Genomic DNA, 19,791 nt, shown 5'->3' on the forward strand with positions numbered 1-19,791 from the left:
GGGCTGCAGGATCCAACATTCCCACTGTGGAGGAGTCATGTTATTTTTTCAGAAGACTTCCCAGCCCTACCGTGAGGGGCTGTGAGACCCTGGCTGGGCCCCTCCTGTCTCTGGGGCTTGATTTCCTCACCTAAGAAGAGAGACACCATAGCTCATAGCTGGTTCCTGAACAGGGTTATCAGGGAGCGGGGAGGGGCAGGAACCAGGCAGGGTGGGAACACCTTGTGGGGAGGGGGCGGTGGCGGGGAGTAAAGGCTTGGCTCCTGGGGAGCGTTTCTGGGTGGCTGGAGCTTATATGGGGAGAGTGGAGGTGAGTGGAGACATGGGAGAGGTGTTTTACTTTTAGCGTAAGGATACTGGGAGCCACAGAGGGTTTTCAGCACAGGAGAGGGTGGTCAGTTTTATACTGTTACAGATAAGATGCTAGCAGGGTGGAGAGTTGCAGGAGGCAAGATTGGGAACCCAGGGGATGTTAAAGTAGCCCAGGTGAGTGAAAGTGGTGGCCTGGATGTAGGCAGGAGTCCCAGGAGGACTTGGGACTGGTTCAGAGCTGCTGAGCACTCAGGCAGCCTTGATTGTGACTGTCAGAGTAGGGGGCCTGGGGCCTGTAGGGGGTAGGGTGTTCCGTGTCAGGGGAGGGGCCGGTGGCCTACAGCTTTAGGGGCTGGACAGGGGCCCTGAGCCCTCCCTGACCTCATTGTGCCTGCTTGCCCCTTTTCAGCCTCAAGGACTGTCAGCTGGAGCCCCTGAGCCTCTCCCACCTCTGCAAGTCTCTGGAGAAGTGCCCGGGGCCCCTGGAAGTCCAGTAAGTACTGAGGACACAGCCCAGGGCCACAACGTGGGCACCTGCCCAGTGACCTGGGTGGGGGTGGCCTGGTTAGAGGCCAGGTGAGTCCTTCCTGGTCCCTTCCTGCCAGACCCTGAAGCCTGACCCCAGGGGAGTTCCTGGAGGCTCGCTGCCTCTCAGTGGCCCCAGCTTCAGGCACCTCACCCCTCCCCCTGAGAGAGGCTGTGCCAGGCCTGGGGCTTCATCTCCTGTCTGCTCAACTCAGAGCACCTGTAATCCCCAGTCTGCCCCCACCCCACCCCGGGAGCCCCACCCTGGCTCCCACCCGGGCCTGCCTGTGTGGCTGGAGCCTGTCACTCTGAAGGCCCCTCCTCAGGGGACCCCGTCCACCCCGGATACCAGTTCACCCCAGAATACCTGGGTCTGTGATCAGAGGCTAGGCTTAGAATCAGGAGTCCTAGCTCAGCTTTGTCGTCTGTGAAGTGGTCAGTCAGACTTTTCCTACCCTCATCATCGTTGTTGTCGTTTTCTTATAATAATTACTGTAAAATAAAGGAACCCAAGACAAACCTGCCTCACCTAAATAACTCAGCATCATTGTTTGTCCTGGTGGCCCTCTCCATTTGTGTATACAGTTTTCCCCTGTTTGAAGTCATAGGCCAGCTATGTTCTGCAGTTGCACTTTACATTGCCCCATATCTTCTTTTCCATTGTGCTAGGTTTTTTTTTTTCCCCTTGCTTTCTGGCTCCCATTTCAAATGCCCTTCTGGCCCTTGCAACAAACTCATTATCCATTATTATTAACATTATCATTGTTAACAATATCCTTATGTTGACACCAGGAGTGTGTCCTTTCATGCCTCTCTTCTTGTTCAAATACGTATGGACACAGAGGACAAGGGGGTGTGATGTTGTTAACAGACACAGGATCTCAACAACCTTTTGTCTATCACAGAACATTGTGGCTTTCCTGAAATATCGAGACATGTGGAACCAATGAATTTTCAAACGAATCATTTATTTTAGAACAGTTGATGACTTGCTTTATAGAAAGGCTGCAAAGCTAGTCCAGAGTTTCCTCACCCACTTACCCCTGCTTGTTAATATCATTTATATCATGGTACATGATGTGTACGTTTCAGCATTCCTTGTGAGATGTAATGGGTAAAGTTTCTGTTGCTTTAAAAAAAAAAAACACAACAGTGTGTAAACCCAGCATTGACCCAAGCAGAAGCCATGGCACTGTCTGTTGGGGGTCCAGTGGAAAGCCACTGGTGTTTGTGGTCAAACTACCCCTCAATGAAAGCCACTGTTCTGCCTGTGCCCTGAGCCCCAGACCAGTCCTAGGACAGAGGTATAGCTGAGCCTACAGCCTGGGTCCTGACAGGCTCCTCGCTTCCAACTCCAGAACCACAGGAGGCCCCTGCCACTGTTCCCCACAAGCTGGGTTCCCCACCAGCCAGAAAAGCACATGTTGGGATGTTCCTGATAACCCCAGTGAGGGGAAAAGGGCAGCCTTCAGGGGACCAAGAACAGGGACAGAGAGAAGAAGGGAAGCAAGAGGGGAGGAGGCAGAAGGAAAACACTGTCCAGTGCCTCTGGGGGGCAGGTGGTGCCTCCCGACCCCCAGGGAGGGCTGTATGTAAATCCCAGAGTGCTGGGAGATGCAATCAGCACAGTCCACCAGCCAGAGCAGAGAGCACAGGGTGGGCATGAGGAGTTCCTCCTAAGTGGGCTGGCTTCTGATGAGTTATCTAGATGAGCGATCAGCTGGTTGGTCTGGTTTTCATGGACAGTTGGAGATCCAAGCTACCTTGCGTCTCTTCTTTGCTGACCCATTAAATACCTGAATTGCCACTGGTCTGTTCACTACTTTGGGTTAAGGCAGCATTCTCTTCTTAACAGGAGTGTTCCACAAGGCCCTCAAAAGAATGATCCTTCTTGTCCATGTCTTTTGGGGAAAAAGATACCTACTATAGCCCCTTAGAAATTCACAAGGCACAAGGGCAGATTAAAAGCTCTGAGAAGTCCTGCAGCCAAGAAAACTAATGTGACTTAACCCGGCATTTTCCAAGCATGTACAACCTTCCTTTTCCTCCAGCCTCAATGATAACTCAAGGACCCAGTATTCAGAGGGGGTGTTTTGGGCAGTCCTGGTATAGAACCCATCTAGGTTTTCCCGATTTCCCCCACCTCATTCAGATGCTTTGTTTCTCAGATTGTCCTGCGAGGTGCTGAGTGACCAGAGCCTGGAGACCCTGCTGCACCACCTACCGCAGCTCCCCCAGCTAAGCCTGCTGCAGTAAGACCGGTTTCCCCATTTCCCTGTGCAGAGCTGAGGCGCTTGCATTGGAAAGCCATTCCCTTCTGCCCCTCCATCCTTCTCTTGAGCTGTTTCATAATTTTACCTGGCACAACTTGGAGCTTAAGTCTGCTTCCAGCTCTTCCCTAATACTTTATCAACCTCATAGGAGTTATTGGACCCCTCTAAGCCTCAGTTTCCTCATCTGACAAATGGGACTAATAGTCTTCACTCTCCCCCCACGGTTGGGATTCAGACAAGACAGTTGCTCTGAAAGCACCTTGAAGAATGGAAGGCCTGTGACACCCGGGCCAATGTACCTCTTCCTACCCACAGAAAGGTCACCTGCTCCTCTAAAGAGATTTTACAGTTGTAGGTCATGTATACATCACACACCTGTTTTGAAAGGTCACCAGCTAATTCTGTAAAAGGGGAATTTAAACAGCATCCCCCAAAGTATTTAAAACTCTGTTTTCTAATTTCAGCTCAGACTGCTTAGAATTTAAAAAGGATTTACTTTAAATATTTTTCTAGCAGAGAGCAAAAGCAGCTGTAGCTGAGATGGAAAAATACAGCAGAAAATTAAATTGTACCATTAAGAACAGCAACATTAAGTACTCCTGCTAAGGATCTCTCAGCCACCTGAGACGGCTCTCGTCACACCCAGGATCTTACTTATCCCTGAGTTCTATGGGAGAGGAAGGAGACTTCTCAGAGGTGGGCAAGTGTTGGACTGTAGCCTGCCAGGCTCCTCTGTCCATGGAATTCTCCAGGCAGGAATACTAGAGTTGTTACCCATTCCCTTCTCTAGGGGATCTTCCTGACCCAGGGTCTCCTGCATTATAGGCAGATTCTTTACCATCTGAGACACAGGGAAGCCCCAAGCGTGGCAGAGCCCATGTCAAAATACAGAACCCACTGTGGCTCCTCCCTGCCAGGAAAGGGGGGGGTTCCCTGGGACACATAAGTTGCAGGTTAAAATAAATAGGTAGGAAACCTCAGACCAGAGAGGGCCTTCTCTGTGCCCAGGTCACACAGCATCAGTGCCCGACTCTTCGTCTGTCTTTGGAATGAGGTGACCAGCCTGACTCTCGCCAGCGCTTCAGCTTTGTATTACTCAGTCCGTACTGTTTGTACACTGCTCTGAAGCACTGTTTGGGGTGCTGGAGACACAGCGGAGAGGGAAAAAAATGACCAGACCCTTGTCTTCTTGGAGCTTACCTTTTAGTAGAAGGAGAGGTCAATAAGCAGAGTGAAAGCAAATAAGATGAATTCAGACAGTGAGAATGTATTTTTCTAGGTAATATGGTAAAGAGTGATTATTGGAGGTGATTTAGACAATGGTGAGAGTGGTCAGGGAACAGCTCTAAGGAGGGACACTGGGGTATGGCCAGAGGGAGGAGAAGGAGCCAGCCTTGTGCAAAGCAGGGAACAGCATGCCAAGGAGATGGAACAGCATGCATGAGGCCCTGAGGCAGGGTGGAGCTTTGTGTGTTCAAGGAACAGGCAGGAGGCCAGTGTGGCCAGAGCACAGTGGCCTGCAGAGTTGTAGGAGAGAAGGAAGAGAAATGATCCTGGGCCCGGTCACACAGGGCCTGGTAGCCGTGGGGAGGAGTTTGGGATTTTGCCCAAGGAGACCTGGAAAGGAGAGGAATGATGTGTGTTTTCAAAAGCTTAGTCTGGCGCCTGGGTGGAGAAGGGCATCCCGGGACAAGCGTGGAAGTCAGAGCACCGAGGAGCTGTACAGCCAGAATAAGAGACGAGGGGGCTGGGAATGGGAAGAGGAGAGGGAAGTGTATAGATTCAGGGTGGACCTTGGAGGTGGAACTGACAAGACACTGATGGAAGGTTGATGGAGCGAGGCAGATGGAGGCACCAAGGATGCCTCCAGGGGCAAGGTGGAAGCATGTCACTTTCTCTAAAGCAATGCTTCGCAACTGGGGGTGATTTTGCTCCTTAGGGGACATTCAGGGTGGAGACATTTCTGTTGTCGTTGGTGGAGGGGGCGGGAGGTTGTGCTCCCGCTGGCATCTAGGGAGTTGTTCAGCCGCTTGGTTGCGTCTGACTCTTTGCAACCCCATGGACTGCCACATGCCAGGCTTCCCCATCCTTCACTGTCTCTGGGAGTTTGCTCAAACTCATGTCCACTGAGTCAATGATCCCATCCAACCATCTTGTCCTCTGTCATCCCCTTCTCCTCCTGCCCTCAATCTTTCCTGGCATCTAGTGGGTAGAGGTCTGGGATGCTGCTAAACTTCCTACTGGACAGCCCCCAATACCAAAGAATTATCTTGGTAGTGCTGACCTTGAGAAACTCTCACGGCTTGCATCTTCCCACTCCCTGTCAGCAAGGGCTCACCTGTTAGTCCTTGGGATAGAAGCAGTATAATAATAACAACACAACAAGCATGGGGTATTGTGTTAGGCAGTGCACAAGCGTAATGGTTCAGTACTCGCAACACCCTAGAGGAAGGTGTGCCATAAGTAGTCCTGTTTTTCAGATGAGGAAACTGAGGCTCAGAGAGGTTAAGTGACTTGTCCAAGGACACATAGCCTATAAGCAGGACTAGAGCCAAACCTAAGCCCACTTGACCCCAAGCTCCTGTTTTTCCCTCTTGAGTCGCTGCCTCCTTCCTTATTGCCTGGCTCACCTGCCAGTGCCCCCACCCTTTGTGTCCAGGTTTCTTGCCCACCAATCTTGCTTGGCTCCAACTTGCTCACATAGGACCCCACCTCTTTCCCTGTCAGACTGAGCCAGACGCAATTGCCTCCAAGGAGCCCCCTCCTGCTAGCTGACCTCTTCAGCCTGTGCCCACAGGTTCAGAAGGTGGATCTCAGGTGGGCATTACCCTGGGGCAACCAGAACTCAGCTGGGAGGGTGGTGCTGGAGGCTATTGGATGTGAAGGGTGGGGGTGAGGCAGTGGGACCCAAATCAGAGATTCAGCTGCTCAAGAAGGGGAGCCTGCCCCCTGGGGGCATCCTGAAGCTGTGGTCGAAGGTGGCTGATGAAGGTGCTGTCTGTTCCAGGTCCCTGCGTCATTTGACCCTGCACCTCAGGTCTAGTGAGGAGCAGGAAGACAGGTGCTGTTGGTAAGTCCCCCGGAACTGGGCCCTGGTATGATAGGGGATGATCAGGGACAAACAGACAGTTCTCCTGTATGTCCAGAGCAGAGGACAGCCTGAGAGGGCCGAGCACTGTCACGGGCAAATGAGGAGTACGCAGCAGACTGGATTAGAGCTCAAGGGCTGCTCCGAGGAAAAGGACTCCACTACCTGCCCCCAGGCTTTAACAGCTCTGGAACTTCTCTGGTAGTCTCATGGTTAAGACTCTGCACTTCAATTGCAGTGGGGTATGAGTTGACGAGAACTAAGATCAGGCATGCCATGCGGCATGGTTAAAAATAAATAAATAAAATCTTTAAAAAAAAACTCCCAGCAGGATCTGGCACCTTGGGCAGGTTTCTTAAGCTCTCCGATCCTCAGCTTCCACTGAGAGGAGGGAGCTGGTGATAGCAGATGGTAGATTGCAGGCTGTTGGCAAAGATGATACAAGGCAACATATAAAACACAAGAGGCACTCACAGATATGAAAGCCCCCCTCCCCTGACTCCTGGACCAATGCTTTGTGGTTGTCTCGGTGACAGGGTGCAGGCATTGCACAGGAGGCAGGATAATGGGCTGAGGGGGCAACTTTTAAAGGCACAGATGCCATTTCTGGTGGCTGTCCAATGCCACTGGCTCACCAAGTGACCATGGACCAGACCTTCCTCCTCTGTGTCTCAGCCTTCTCAGCTGTGAAATAACAATAAACGAAGAGCTGGTATTTGTTGAGCATCTGCAGGACACCATTCTGAGAGCCTCACGCACATTACATCCTAGAAGCCTCTCAGCTGTGGTCACACAGCAGGTTGGAGTGTAGCTAGGACCTGAATCCAGGCAGTACTGCAGCGCTCCTAGCCCAGGGGCGAACAAACGTGTCCTGTAAAGGGTTAGATCATAAGTCTGAAAGTAGCACAGACAATATTTAAGCAATGGCGTGTCTGTGTGCCAGTAGAATTGGAGTTGTGAACGCTGAGACTTGAATTCATGTAATGTTTACATGTCATGAAATGTTACTCTTGTTTGGCTTTTTTCCTCAACTGTTTGAAAACGGATAGACCATTCTTAGCGTGCTGGTCATATAAAACAGGCTGCCTTAGGCGGTAGTTTTTCCAGTTCCTATCCTAACCCAGCACTATGGAGACTTCTAGAATACCTTCATAGTTTCCAAATCTGATTTCCAAAATGTAGGACATAGACCAGATTGGGATGATTTTTAGGAGGTTAGACTGATGGTAGAGTACTTCAGTTCAGTTGCTCAGTCGTGTCTGACTCTTTGTGACCCCATGGACTGCAGCATGCCAGGCTTCCCTGTCCATCACCAACTCCCAGAGCTTGCTCAGACTCAAGTCCATCAAGTTGTTGATGCCATCCAACCATCTCATCCCCTGTTGTCCCCTTCTCCTCCTGCCCTCAATCTTTCCCAGCATCAGGGTCTTTTCCAATGAGTCAGTTCTTCATATCAGCTAGCCAAAGTATTGGAGCTTCAGCATCAGTCCTTCCAGTGAATATTCAGAACTGATTTCCTTTAGGATTGACTGGTTTGATCTGCTTGCAGCCCAAGGGACTCTCAAGAGTCTTCTCCACCACAGTTCAAAAGCATCAATTCTTCCCCACTCAGCTTTCCTTATAGTCCAACTCTCACATCCATACATGACTACTGGTTCACTTTCATCAGATTCTTCCATTTTCAAGTCTGTGTTTGATTAAGGCCCTGGTGGCTCAGACAGTGAAGAATCTGCCTGCAATGCAGGAGATTCCTGGGTTAGATCCCTGGGTCGGGACGATCCCCTGGAGAAGGGAATGGCTACCCACTCCAGTATTCTTGCCTGGAGAATCCCACAGACAGAGGCACCTGGAGGACTACAGTCCACGGGGTCAGAAAGAGTCAGACACGACTGAAGCAACAAGCACGCACACGGCCAAGAGGAAGTGCCAGTTGCCTCTCAGCGTGTCTGTGGCACCTCTTCACGTCTGCTAAGCTCCCTTTTAAGTAGAAGGAGGGCCCTCAGCAGGTGCCAGTGTCTGGCTTGAATTTAATGATGATATTTTGCCCTCATTTCCTGCATCCTCATCCTCACAGTCTGTTCGGGACAGGAAATGCTGGTTTTCCACTGGAGTAAGTGATACAGGGTTTTCTCTTCTGATAAGTGCATTAAATAAAAAGAATGAGCTGATTTTAAAATAAGAAATAAATAATAGTAGAATAAGGAATTTGGGACTGAAAAAGAAAAAGGAAAGTAACAATAATAAAAATCTGAGTTACTTATTTTAGGTACTTTATCATTCTAAGTTTATTTTTTAAGTTGCTGGCTGGCCCTAAGCTATTCATTTACCTTGTTGTGTGGTATCTGTGTAGGCCTCTCCAAGACAGACTTTACTATTACTTTGATTCCAGTATGAATAACCCTCCACATAAGGAGACATCACCCTGGGTCTCCTCCACTCCACCCCCGTGTCTGCTCATTAAAGTGACCCTAAGAGCTATAGTTCACCTTGACTGAATCAGAATCACCCTGGAGAGCCTTGTTCCTAGAGCTGTTTGTTCAGCAGGTCTGGGTTGTGTCCCCAGGATGTGCCTCTCACCACGCTCCCAAAGGGGTGCTGTTGGGGCTGGTCAGGGACCTCACTTTGAGAACCATCCCCTCAAAGAGGAAACATAGGTGGGATCTGCTGGGCGGGGCAGATGGTATGCGTGGGTGCTGGATGTTTCTAGAGAGTCCAAGCTTGAGTGAAGCCCCGCTGGAGCTTCAAGGCCATACCCAGCTTAGGGACCCCATCTCCCTTCCTGCAGGAGGTTTACTGACTGCGGCCTCCGCCAGGAGCACGTGGAGCCGCTGTGCTGTTTGCTGAGCAAGTGTGAAGACCTCAACCAGCTGGAGTAAGTTGGAGCCCATCCTGCGTAGCACCTGAAGGGTGTGTGTGTGTGTTTGTGTGTATACACCCATGCGTGCTCTCAGGACCACCTAACAGAGGAGAGGATGCCTGGGACTCAGTCACATCTGTAAAGTTTCTCTGTCCCCATCTTATCCCTCCCATCCTCCACTGCTACCACGTAGAGCTAGTTCAGGGTGTACCCATGATCAATTTAGGGGAGCCCTTTGCAAAGGAATGGGCCTCCCTGGTGGCTCAGATGGTTAAGAATCCACCTGCAACGCGAGAGACTTTGGTTCAATCCCTGGGTCCGGAAGATCCCCTTAAGAAGGGAATGGCCACCCACCCCAGTATTCTTGCCTGGAGAATCCCATGGACAGAGGAGCCTGGCGGGCTGCAGTCCACGGGGTTGCAAAGAGTCAAACACAACTGGCACTAACACTTTTAGTTACTTTCACTTTGCAAAGGGCCACAGGAGCCCCTTGGCCTCTTGTTATTCAAGGCATTGGGGCTCTGCTGGCTGGTGGAGCCTGAAATGAAGGATCCATTGTCTTGCTGTGCAGGTGGTTAAGAATAGCCAATGCCTCTGCTTGTAGAGGGCCCAGAGCCAGCCAGAGTAGGGATGTGTGGGCTTTCCGGCTGATGAGAAGTGGTATCAGTGTGGCCTGTCTTGGGTGCCTGAATAGTGCAGCCCTGCATGGGTAGGGAAAAAAGAGCTTTGAGCACTTTTTCTACTATTCTAAGCGCTTTACATATCCTTTTTATCCTCCTTCTCAACAACCCTGAATACCATAGATGAGCGGACTGAGAGAGTTTAAAAATCTGTGTCAAGTCACACACCTAGTTCAATGCAGAGCCTTTGCTCAGAACTGTTAGAAGTCCAGCTTAGAACAAGCAGAACATACAGAGAGCTATCCACCAAAAAAAACACAATTTCAGTTCCTTGTGGTGTGGCCAAGGAGAGAAATGTGGCTGATGAAAATCATGGACTTTAAAGAAGGATGAATAAGCAAAGATGTCTTTTGAGTTTTTCAATTTTTTCATTCTAGAGGGAACTTTTTCATATTCTAAAAATTATTTCATTAAGTGGCTTCCTGAGACAGACTTTTTTGTTTTTAAAGTATTCTCAGGAAAAGACGGAAATAAATAAGCCTCAAAAGTCTTATCATCAGGGGCAAAATGAGTTCAAATTTGCAGGGTAAAAATCAGATATTCCCAGGCACACTGATTATTTTGTTCCTGAAACTGTAGCTAAAACCATAGGATGCTACAAATGAAGGGAAATAAAGTCGTTAAGTGCAGTTTCCGATATTGCATTCCCAAATTAAAAGGAGTATTTTGGGTAAATGCATCCTCCAAATGTCTGTCTTTTTCCTGAATTTACTCTGGTTCAAAAATGACGGCTCCCAACAGGCAGAGGCCGAGTGCTCAGTAAAAAGCTAATTGCTTTTTCTCTAATTCCTGAAAGCCTGCTGGAGTCCTGGGAGTAGTCACCAGATACTGAAGGGGAAGATGAGGACTGGTTAACTGTGGTGCTGGTGAGGGGATGGGGGTGATCGTGCTAGTGTTGACGGAGGTGATGGGGATACAGACAGGATGCTAAGTAGTAGTGATGGGGTGGCGCTGGTGGTGATGACGGTGCTGCTGGAACAGAAGTTGTGCACAGTGGTGGAGGTGATGGTGGAGGTGATGATGACGGTGCGGGGTGGGTAGAGTAGCAGTGATGCTCACTGAAGAGCAGGCACGTCAGAGCACCAACCACCTCCTCCTCGTACCTCTTGCAGCCTCTCAGCAAACCTGCTAGGTGATGATGGGCTCAGGTGCCTCCTGGAATGTCTCCCCAAGGTGCCCATCTCCGGTTCGCTCAAGTAAGTGATGAGCAGCCCCGAGGTCAACTAGGAGGAAGACTCCCCAGGGCCCAGAATGTTAGTGGGCTTCTTTACAGGCACCCCTGAAGAACTCCAGGGGGCAAGTGCTGGGGAGGGGGTGACTTTTACCTTGATTCCCCCCGCCCATCCACCTTGGGTCCTTTCCTCCTTCCTTCATTGCCCACTATTGGCAGAGCTCTCACCAAACACCCAGGAGAGACTGTGACTAATGTTCAGTGGCCCAAGTTGACTCCAGGAAGGGAGCAACAGTTCATCCCCAATCAGCTGCAGAAATCGCAGTTGTCCTGGCTCTTGGTCCATCCATCCTATCCCTGAAGCTCCTCTGACCAGATTTAGGGGACACAGATTTGGATATGTCGCCACAGCAGGGAGGGCCCCTGGGAAGGGAAGTCATCTTCAGTTACTCAGTCTCCCCAGTGACCTGGGAGACTGACGTCCAGACCCAGGACACAGCCCGTTGCTAGGCAACTGAGCTTTGCGCTCCGGGCATCCCTGGCCCCCATGGAGCTAGAGGTGGCAGCCTGGCCTTATCACTGCCCTCATCCCTGGTCTCAGACCACAGGGGCAGCAGGCACAGTCAGGGTGACTCTCAAAGATTTCAGAGTATGCCCCTGGCCTGCCAGGTGATGATAGCGTCTCTCTGGCTTCTCTATGGACCTCAGTGTCTCCACCTGGAGGATGGAGACTTGGACACTGAGGACTCCCCTCTAGGGGATGACGGCTGGAATGGAGATGAGGGGGCTGGGCAGGACTCCACTGAGGTGCTGCCTCACCCCTCATCCTGAACCTCTTTTCTCCTCTAGTCTAAGCTGCAACAGCATGTCTCAGGAAAGTGTCTTGTGCCTGATGGAGGCTCTCCCCTCATGCCCACGTGTCCGGGAGGCCTCAGTGAAGTAAGGAAACATTGGTGCCACTTGCTAATGGTGGGGAAGCAAGACTCGCACGCTCAGTGGCCCTCTGTGTGTGTGACTTGGGGTAACCTCTGAGCCTCTCTGAGTCTCAGAGTTCACTGATTGTGGGATCACAGCTTTCATCCTCTGAGGCCCGTGGGCACACGCATGGGCCCAGGGAGGCCACCGGGTGGGGAAACGCCAGGTTTAGCATCCTCCAAGGAGGAGGTGGGGGCCTCCTCTGGTCAGCAAGGGTCTCTCCCATGGCTTCCACCCTCCTGTGCCCCTGTGGGCCCAGCCCCCATCCCTCCCCACACCCCCTGGCACCTGGGTCCTGGGGATGCTGGCAAGGCTGGGTCTTGGGCTTCCATACACCCCTCTCCCTGCAGCCTGGGCTCCAAGCAGAGCTTCTGGATTCACTTCTCCCGACAGGAAGAGGCTGGGAAGACACTGAGGTAATTCCTGGTCTGGGGTGACGGGAAAGGCGGGGGAACCAGGGAGAGGTGGCTGACCCTGTGGTGGCCTCCATGCCTCCTTCCTCCCGGGGTCCCTTCCTCCTTCACATACCCTGCCTAGAGCTACCGCCTGGCTTTGTCTCTCCCACATCTGCCCCCAGTCTCCCCACACCTTCAGCCCCTGGACCAGGCCTTCGAGCGGTGTTTGTGCCCCTTAGCCACAGCCTGACTGAGTCTGGAGGCTTCTGAGTTAAATAGTCAGACTCTGGAGCTGCTTGGGGTAGATCTCAGCAAAGAATCCACCTGCCAATGCAGGAGACACAGCTTTGATCCCTGGGTCAGGAAGATCCCCTGGAGAAGGGAGTGGCAACCCCCTCCAGTGTTCTTGCCTGGAGGATCCCCATGGACAAGGAGGCTGGCGGGCTATAGTATATGGTGTCGCAAAGAGTCAGACACGAGTTAGCAACTAACACTTTCACTTCTTCCGCTCTACCACGTAATAGCTGTGTCACCTTGGACCAGTGATTTGACTGCTCCCTGTTTCAATTCCTCACCTGTAAAATGAGAATAAGAGTGAGACCTACCTTTTAGGTTTATTGTGAGGATTAAATGAGTAAATGTATTTAAAGTGCCTGGAAAAGACCTGCCTTATTTGAGTTGCTGTATCAGTTATTTTTCATTTAATCCCCACCCCCGGGAGCCTCAGGCTCTGTCTTTCTCAGCCTTGGGTGAGTTTCTCTACATGTCTTGCTTCACCTGTGATCGTGGCCTCTGAATTGGTCCCCTGCCTCTGACCAGGCCTCCTCCAATCCCCCCACAGCCCCCAGAGGGGCTTTCCCACCGTGCACGTCTGCCCGTGGTGCTCCACTGCTCTGAGCCCTGCGGGAGCTCCCAAGTGCCCTGAGGATAAAGTTCGAACCCTTAGCCTGGTCTTCTCAGAGTCTGATCTGGTTGCCACCTCCCGCTGTGTCCTTCCTCACTTCTCCCACCCCCCTACACACACCACCCTCACACCAAACAGGTACATACCACACATACACACACACGCATGTACACAGCATAATACACCACACACATGCACACACACCAGACATACCCCCTGTACACGCCACACATAACATGCACACAGCACACCCACCACTCACACCCCACATGTGTGCACACAGATTCAGCCGCAAGGGATCTTTGTTCACCAAGCACGCACTGCCTGAGGAAGCGTCCCAGCTTCTGGCTACTCAGCCTGGCGTTCTCTTCCTTGCCTTTTCTGAGCTCAAATTCTCCCAATGCTGTATGACCCAGCTCACACGTCAGCCCTTCCTGGACACCTCCAGTGGCCCCTGTCCTGTGAGAGGGAGCGGCCCTCTTGTGCTGTGCGGGGCTCTCTTCTCAGCCCGTCTGTGAGACAGTGCTCCAGGGCCGGTCTGCCAGCCACACGGGCTGGGCCCTGGGAGGACAGGGCCATAGCAAGAATCCCAGCCCCACCCCTGCCCCCCCCCGCACCCAAGGGAGCCTGGAGTAGAGTGGGCCTGGAGACTAGGGAAGTGGTTACAGGTTTAGGGTCTGGAGTCAGGCTGCCTTGGATTGAAACCCAGATCTGTGGCTGCTTTTTTCCAACTGTGCGTCCTTGGGTTGGTCAGCCTCTCTGCCTGTAGGTCATGCCGTTGGGGTTCAGTGAGATGCCACACATACGGCTGGCATGCCTGCTTGCTCACCGGGTGCACCCAGAGGCTGGGCCAGGGCCGGCCTTAGAGTCGGGGCTCAGTGAGTGATGACTCTAGCACTTTGTTGGGAGGTGGTCTCTCCAAAGAGAAGCTCCCAGAGCACAGGCTGCATCTTGGGCCTTATCTCAGGTCCTGGTCCAGGCCTTTGCACCCAGTGGGGGCTCCCCCATGGGTCCTGGGGGAGGCTGAGGGACAGCAGGACTGTAGTCCCAACAGGCTTTGCCCAAGCTCTGCCCCTTGCCCTCTGCCCTCAGGCTGAGCGAGTGCCACTTCAAGCCAGAGCACATGCCCAGACTGGCTGCCAGCCTGAACCAGGCCCTGCAGCTGGCGGAGCTCACGTGAGTGACTGGGCCCAGCCCATGGGGGCAGTTGAGGGGTGGGGGCTCCCTGCCAGAACGACCTCTGTCCACAGGCTGACCTGGTGTTTCCCGGGCCTGGAGCAGCTGATTGTCCTCCTGGGTCTGCTAACGTGGCCGACAGGGGTGCTTACTCTCAGGTATCGCCTGCCCGTGACTCTGGGAGGGGGCTGTGGTAGGAATGGAGGGCAGAAGTGGGCTCTGAAGAAGGGTTTCCCCCAAGGTCACAGTCTTAGCCATTTCCTGCATCCAGAACCCTGCCATCTGGATGCAGAGCCCCCCACCCCCCATTAGTCCCAGAAACCCCTTCAGCTGCAGAAAAGCTCCCCCACCCCCTGCCCAAGGTAGGACTTGTACTTGAGGACTTCAGGAAAAAAGGAAACTTAAAAGGACGTCCGGGGACTTCCCGTACTTCCTCTGCAGGGGCACAGGTTTGATCCCTGGTTAGGATACTAAGATCCCGCATGCCCCACTGCATGGCCATAAAAATGAAAGACCCCCCCAGCCAAGGTCAGAAGTAACATGTAACAAATATGTTCACTCTGATCTTTTGAAAACTTTCAGAAAAACAAAGATTCCAAAAAGGAGAAAAGCAATTTTGAAAACTCATCGCCTAGGTTTGACAGTTCATGTTTTTTCCATATTTGCTTTGTATTTTTTAGCCAAGTTATTGATCTCATAAACTATCACACCAAAAGAGTTCACTGCAAGTCTTTAAAAAACAAGGACATTTTCTACATAACCACAGCTGAACTAGGACCCCTACAAAAATGAGTAGCAAGTCCTTAGTGTCAGGTATTAGCCAAGCCAGACTGAAATTTCCCACTGCCCCTATATGGCACAGCTGGCTCTTTGGATCCAGGATCCAAAGGTCCACATTTTTGTGGCAAAAAGGTGACAGCTCTTTGGACTTTTTTAATGGGTGATCTGTCCTTGGGGACTTCAGGAAAAAAAGGAGACTTCGACACCCAGGCACTTCCCCAGTGGTCCAGTTCTGGTGAGAAAACCGGTCCCCTGGGCCACTTTCTGGCTCTGTCTGGTGCTTCCTTGTGAGGTCATTGAGTTTGTTCCTCTGAACCCCTGACTTTCCTAGAACTGGAAAGGCTCCATGAGATTCAGTTACATATTTGTGTCCCAAAATACCTACTTGGTAGCCAAGGCTGTGCACTTCCCAACGCCGCCGGTGATGAGACACATGAAGTCTGGTTGTTCCCCAGCGTGACATTTTTAAAGATCCTGGTAGAATACGCATAACAAAGTTACCATCGTAACCATTTTTAAGTGTACAGTTCAGTAGTGTTAAGTAACATTCACGTTGTATAGCCGAAACACTTCATGAAAGCTGAAACTCACTGCCCGTTAAGGCCCCCACCGGGCCTCCTCCCCCGACCCCTGGCAACCACCTTTCTACCCTGCTTTTATGGGTCCGACCCCTCTCTGTGCCGTAACCAAGTGGAATCGTGCAGTACTTGTCTTTTTGTGATGGGTCTGTTTCACTTAGCACAGTACCCTCAGGGTTCATCTTTACGTACCTTCTCCCTTTCTATCTAAGGCTGAATAATATTCCACCATGTGTATAAGCCACATTCATTTACCCCTTCATTCTTTACCCATTCATCCATCCGTGGCCATGTGGGTGGCTTCCACCTGTCGGCTGTTGTGAATATGCTGCTCTGATGTATCTGTACACGTATCTCTTTGCGTCTCTGCTTTCCGTTCTTTGGGGTATATACCCAGGAGCACTGGATCGCCCCAAATAATATTTTTACTTAAAACTTGCCTTACTCTAAAAATAATATGTACTCCTCATAGAACTTTGTGGAAAATCCAGAAGAACATAAGAAAATAGTACTTTGAAAGAAAAATTCAGCATAACTTTAAAAGCAGCAATATTTTAAATCTTTTTTCCTTCTTCTAAGTTAATCCATGCACACTGTAGAAAGTTCAGAAAATATTGACAACTATAAAAGAAAACCAGGAGAATTCTGCAATTGTACCATCACCATTAACATTTAATATATTTTTCTCATAGCTCTATCTCCCTCTTCCTCACCATATATGTTTCTATATATATTTTCCCTTTTTTGAAATACAAAATTGGGATTATGTCTTACATATAATCTAATTTCCTTATCTTTGCAACGTGATGTTATATAGACTTTTTCTAAACCTAAAACTACTATTAAAAAAAATTTCTCTTTGAACTGTTGGAACAAGGATGTTAATTTTCTGTTTTATGCTTATGCCTAATTTTTAATTTTATTGTTATTCAGCAAAACCCAAAAAGCCTCTAGCCGCCCCCCGCCAACCCTTAGTACTCTCCTCCCCTCCCACATTAACCTTGGGGGAACCCTTGCCCCCCAAGGGACACCTCTGTATCCACCTCTGTGTCTGCCCTGGTAGTTTAGATGGTAAAGAATCTGCCTACAGTGCAGGAGACCTGGGTTCGATCCCTGGCTTGGGAAGATCCCCTGGAGGAGGGCATGGCAACCCACTCCAGTACTCTTGCCTGGAGAATCCCATGGGCGGAGGAGCCTGGTGGGCTACAGCCCATGGGGTTGCAGAGTCAGACACGGCTGAGCGACTGTCACTGTCACCCCTCTGACAGGGTGGAAGAGCCATGGGTGGGCAGAGCCGGGCTGCTCAAGCTGCTGGAAGTCTGTGCCCGGGCCTCAGGCAACATCACTGAAATAAGGTAAGTCCAGGAAGGTGGCCCCTCAGACTCTTTCATCGTTTCATGACCACTGGGGTCATCCCTTACGTAGCCATTGGTCTCTTGTCCTGTGGTGTCATAGCTGGGTCCCCAGTGGGTTCTCTGGGTCCCCAAGATGGCAGGAGCTCCTGGGACCTATGTGAGGGGCTACACGTATTTGTGGGGCTTCCCACATGGCTCAGCAGTAAAGAATCTGCCTGCCAATGCAGGAGGCTTGGTTTCAATCTCTGGGCTGAGAAGATCCCCTGGAGAAGGAAATGGCAACCCACTGGAGTATTCTTGCCTAAAGAATCCCATAGACAGAGGAGTGTGATGGGCTACAGTCATGGGATCACAAAAGAGTCGGACACAACTTAGCGACTAAACAACATTGCCACACATGCTTGTTGGGACTTGTGCTGTAGGTAGGCAGCAGTGCTGGAGAGAGGAAGGCAACCCTAGATCCAAGACAATGGGCTGTTAGGTCCCAGATGGACACTGCCGGGAGTCCATGCTGGTTGTCTGGAAGTGGCCCCTGGTGACAGCCACACACACCATGGCTCTATGACCAGAGGTACCAGAATCCCATGGATTAGCCAAGAGCAAAGGCTTTGGTGTCCCGTTGACCTACATCTGGATCCCCACTGGGTCTGGGAGCTGTCAGCTGAGTGGCCCAGGCCCAGCACAGCCTACAGGGGAAGCTCCTGTGAACCTCACGCTGACCATCCCTTCCCTCCTCAGCATCTCCGAGACCCAGCAACAGCTCTGTATCCAACTGGAATTTCCCCATCAGGAGAACCCAGAAGCCGTGGCCCTCAGGTGGGACCCAGTACCTGGGACCCCAAGAAAGAGGTTGAATGGTGATGGGAAGGGAGAGGAGGGACAACGCCACTTCTTACCAATATTTCTCATACCCCTACTCAGAATCCTTTGATGCCTAAAGTCTCTCCAAGGCCTATGAGACCTGGCCTGACCTGCCTCTCCATGCTGTCCATCCCCACCCCAAAGCCTGGTCTTGGCTCCAGCTATCCCCGCTAGCTTTCAGTCCTCAAACACCACCTTTCTCCCTTTGACTTCAGGGCCTTTGCACAGGCTGTTCCCCCCAACTCAGCATGTTCTCTCCTCTCTTTCCTTCTTCATCCTTCTTCACCTGGCTAACTCAGTCCCATCCTTCAGGCTTTGGCTTGAATGCCACCATCTCAGGGAGGTCCCTGCAACCACCCAGACTTAGTCAAGTCCTCCCTTTATCCATTCTTATAGATGCCTGGGCTCACAGCTCCTCCGATCCATATAGCACATTCATGGAAACTAAAATGTCACCTCTTTGGGGTGAGTGCAGCCCTGCATGTGTACACTGTGAGGCATAGACCATGCCTGGATCTCAGCCCCAACTCACTTCCTTGGTTGGACCCCCTCATGCAGTGAACAACCTGCACAGCCGTGCCAGGCCCCCCATCTGGACCTCTCCTTCACAGTACTTCCCACAGTCAACTGGCAAATTGTGGGACTCTCTTTGATTAGCATTTATTTACCACCTTCAGACACACTCCTTGCAGGCAGGGACTGAGTCCTCAATACTGACCCAGGTGTTTACGGACTGCTGCTTCCCTCTCCACCTCCAGGCTGGCCCACTGTGACCTGGGAACCCACCAAAACCTCCTTGCCAGGCAGCTGATGGAGACGTGTGCCCGGCTGCGGCAGCTCAGGTCAGTACCCTGAGACACTGAGGCCCTGAGTTCTCTGGTTGACCCCAGTGCCTGCTTCAGGCCACAGGTGAGAGGTTGGCCAGCACAGGATGGGGGTGAACAGAGCCTGGGGCCATGCTAACCCCGGCATTCTGGCTTCTCTCATTGGGCCAGTTGGGGAGAGCCCCAGGGTGGCAGAGGGGAGTCCTGCCCCATTGGGAGCTCCTTGGTGGGGCCTTTCCCCTCTCTTGGCCTTCCCATCCCTATGTTGATCCCTGAAGTGTGTTCAGCCTGAAATCCTCTGGAATATGCTTGGGCCTTTCCAGCTTGTCCCAGGTGAACCTCTGCGATGCCAGCTCTCTGCTGCTGCAAAGCCTCCTGCTGTCCCTCTCTGAGCTGAAGAACTTCCGGTACGTGGACAAGACGTTCACTTGGGAACACCTCTTTCATCCCCCACCCCCACGCTTCCTGTCCCCTCCAACCCTGGGCTCAAAGGAGCTCCGTGTCCCCCTCCCACTCAGCCCTGGAGATGATGCCCAGGTGCACGGTCATCAACGTGGCCACGTGGCGAGGAGCAGGGCCTTGTCAGTGCTCTTTCTTTTCTTTTCTTTATTATTTCAAAACAATTGCAAACTCATAGAAACTCTGCAAGAAGACTGAGAAGAAGCTCCGTAGGCCCTTTTCCCAACTTCGCCTTCCATCATTATTTTCTCATGTTTGCTCTTTTCTTCCCCCCTCCTTCCTCACCCCTCCCCTCTCTCCTCCCTGCCCCAACTTTCTTTTTCTGAACCATTTGAAAGTAAGTTGCATAGTCATGCCTCTTGACCCCTAATATTTCAGTAAATTTCCTAAGAGAAAGAACATTCTCTCCCCTAATCCAGTAAAAGTATGAAATTCAGGCAATTTAACATTGATACCCTACTGTTACCTAAACTACAGTTCATATTCCAATTCTGCAAATTTGTCCCAGTAATGTTTATTGCTTTTTTTTTCCCCCAGTCCCAGATTCCATCCAGGATCACACAGTGTGTTTAGTTGTC

General features: G+C 51.4%; 1 protein-coding gene across 12 annotated transcripts in view; it reads left to right on the forward strand.

The window, feature by feature from the left end:
* The window catches only part of NLRC5 (NLR family CARD domain containing 5), a 91,280-nt gene that overhangs the window by 61,115 nt on the left and 10,374 nt on the right, over positions 1-19,791 (forward strand). For 8 of the 12 annotated variants that reach the window (XR_011248605.1, XR_011248603.1, XR_011248600.1 and 5 more), the window contains 14 exons: positions 722-805; positions 3,006-3,089; positions 5,838-5,927; positions 6,118-6,180; positions 8,984-9,070; positions 10,848-10,931; positions 11,756-11,845; positions 12,232-12,297; positions 14,273-14,356; positions 14,431-14,514; positions 16,983-17,069; positions 17,808-17,885; positions 18,689-18,772; positions 19,078-19,161. Coding sequence is in view for 6 of the 12 variants with exons in the window: in XM_069549897.1 (XP_069405998.1) it covers positions 722-805; positions 3,006-3,089; positions 5,838-5,927; positions 6,118-6,180; positions 8,984-9,070; positions 10,848-10,931; positions 11,756-11,845; positions 12,232-12,297; positions 14,273-14,356; positions 14,431-14,514; positions 16,983-17,069; positions 17,808-17,885; positions 18,689-18,772; positions 19,078-19,161 (1,149 nt within the window). In the remaining 6 variants the exon portion in view is untranslated. The remainder of the gene's footprint in view (positions 1-721; positions 806-3,005; positions 3,090-5,837; positions 5,928-6,117; positions 6,181-8,983; positions 9,071-10,847; positions 10,932-11,755; positions 11,846-12,231; positions 12,298-14,272; positions 14,357-14,430; positions 14,515-16,982; positions 17,070-17,807; positions 17,886-18,688; positions 18,773-19,077; positions 19,162-19,791) is intronic. The other 4 variants (XR_011248604.1, XR_011248601.1, XM_069549898.1 and 1 more) reach the window with 1 other exon arrangement.

Source organism: Ovis canadensis, chromosome 14, assembly GCF_042477335.2.
Source record: "Ovis canadensis isolate MfBH-ARS-UI-01 breed Bighorn chromosome 14, ARS-UI_OviCan_v2, whole genome shotgun sequence".
NCBI lineage: Eukaryota > Metazoa > Chordata > Mammalia > Artiodactyla > Bovidae > Ovis > Ovis canadensis.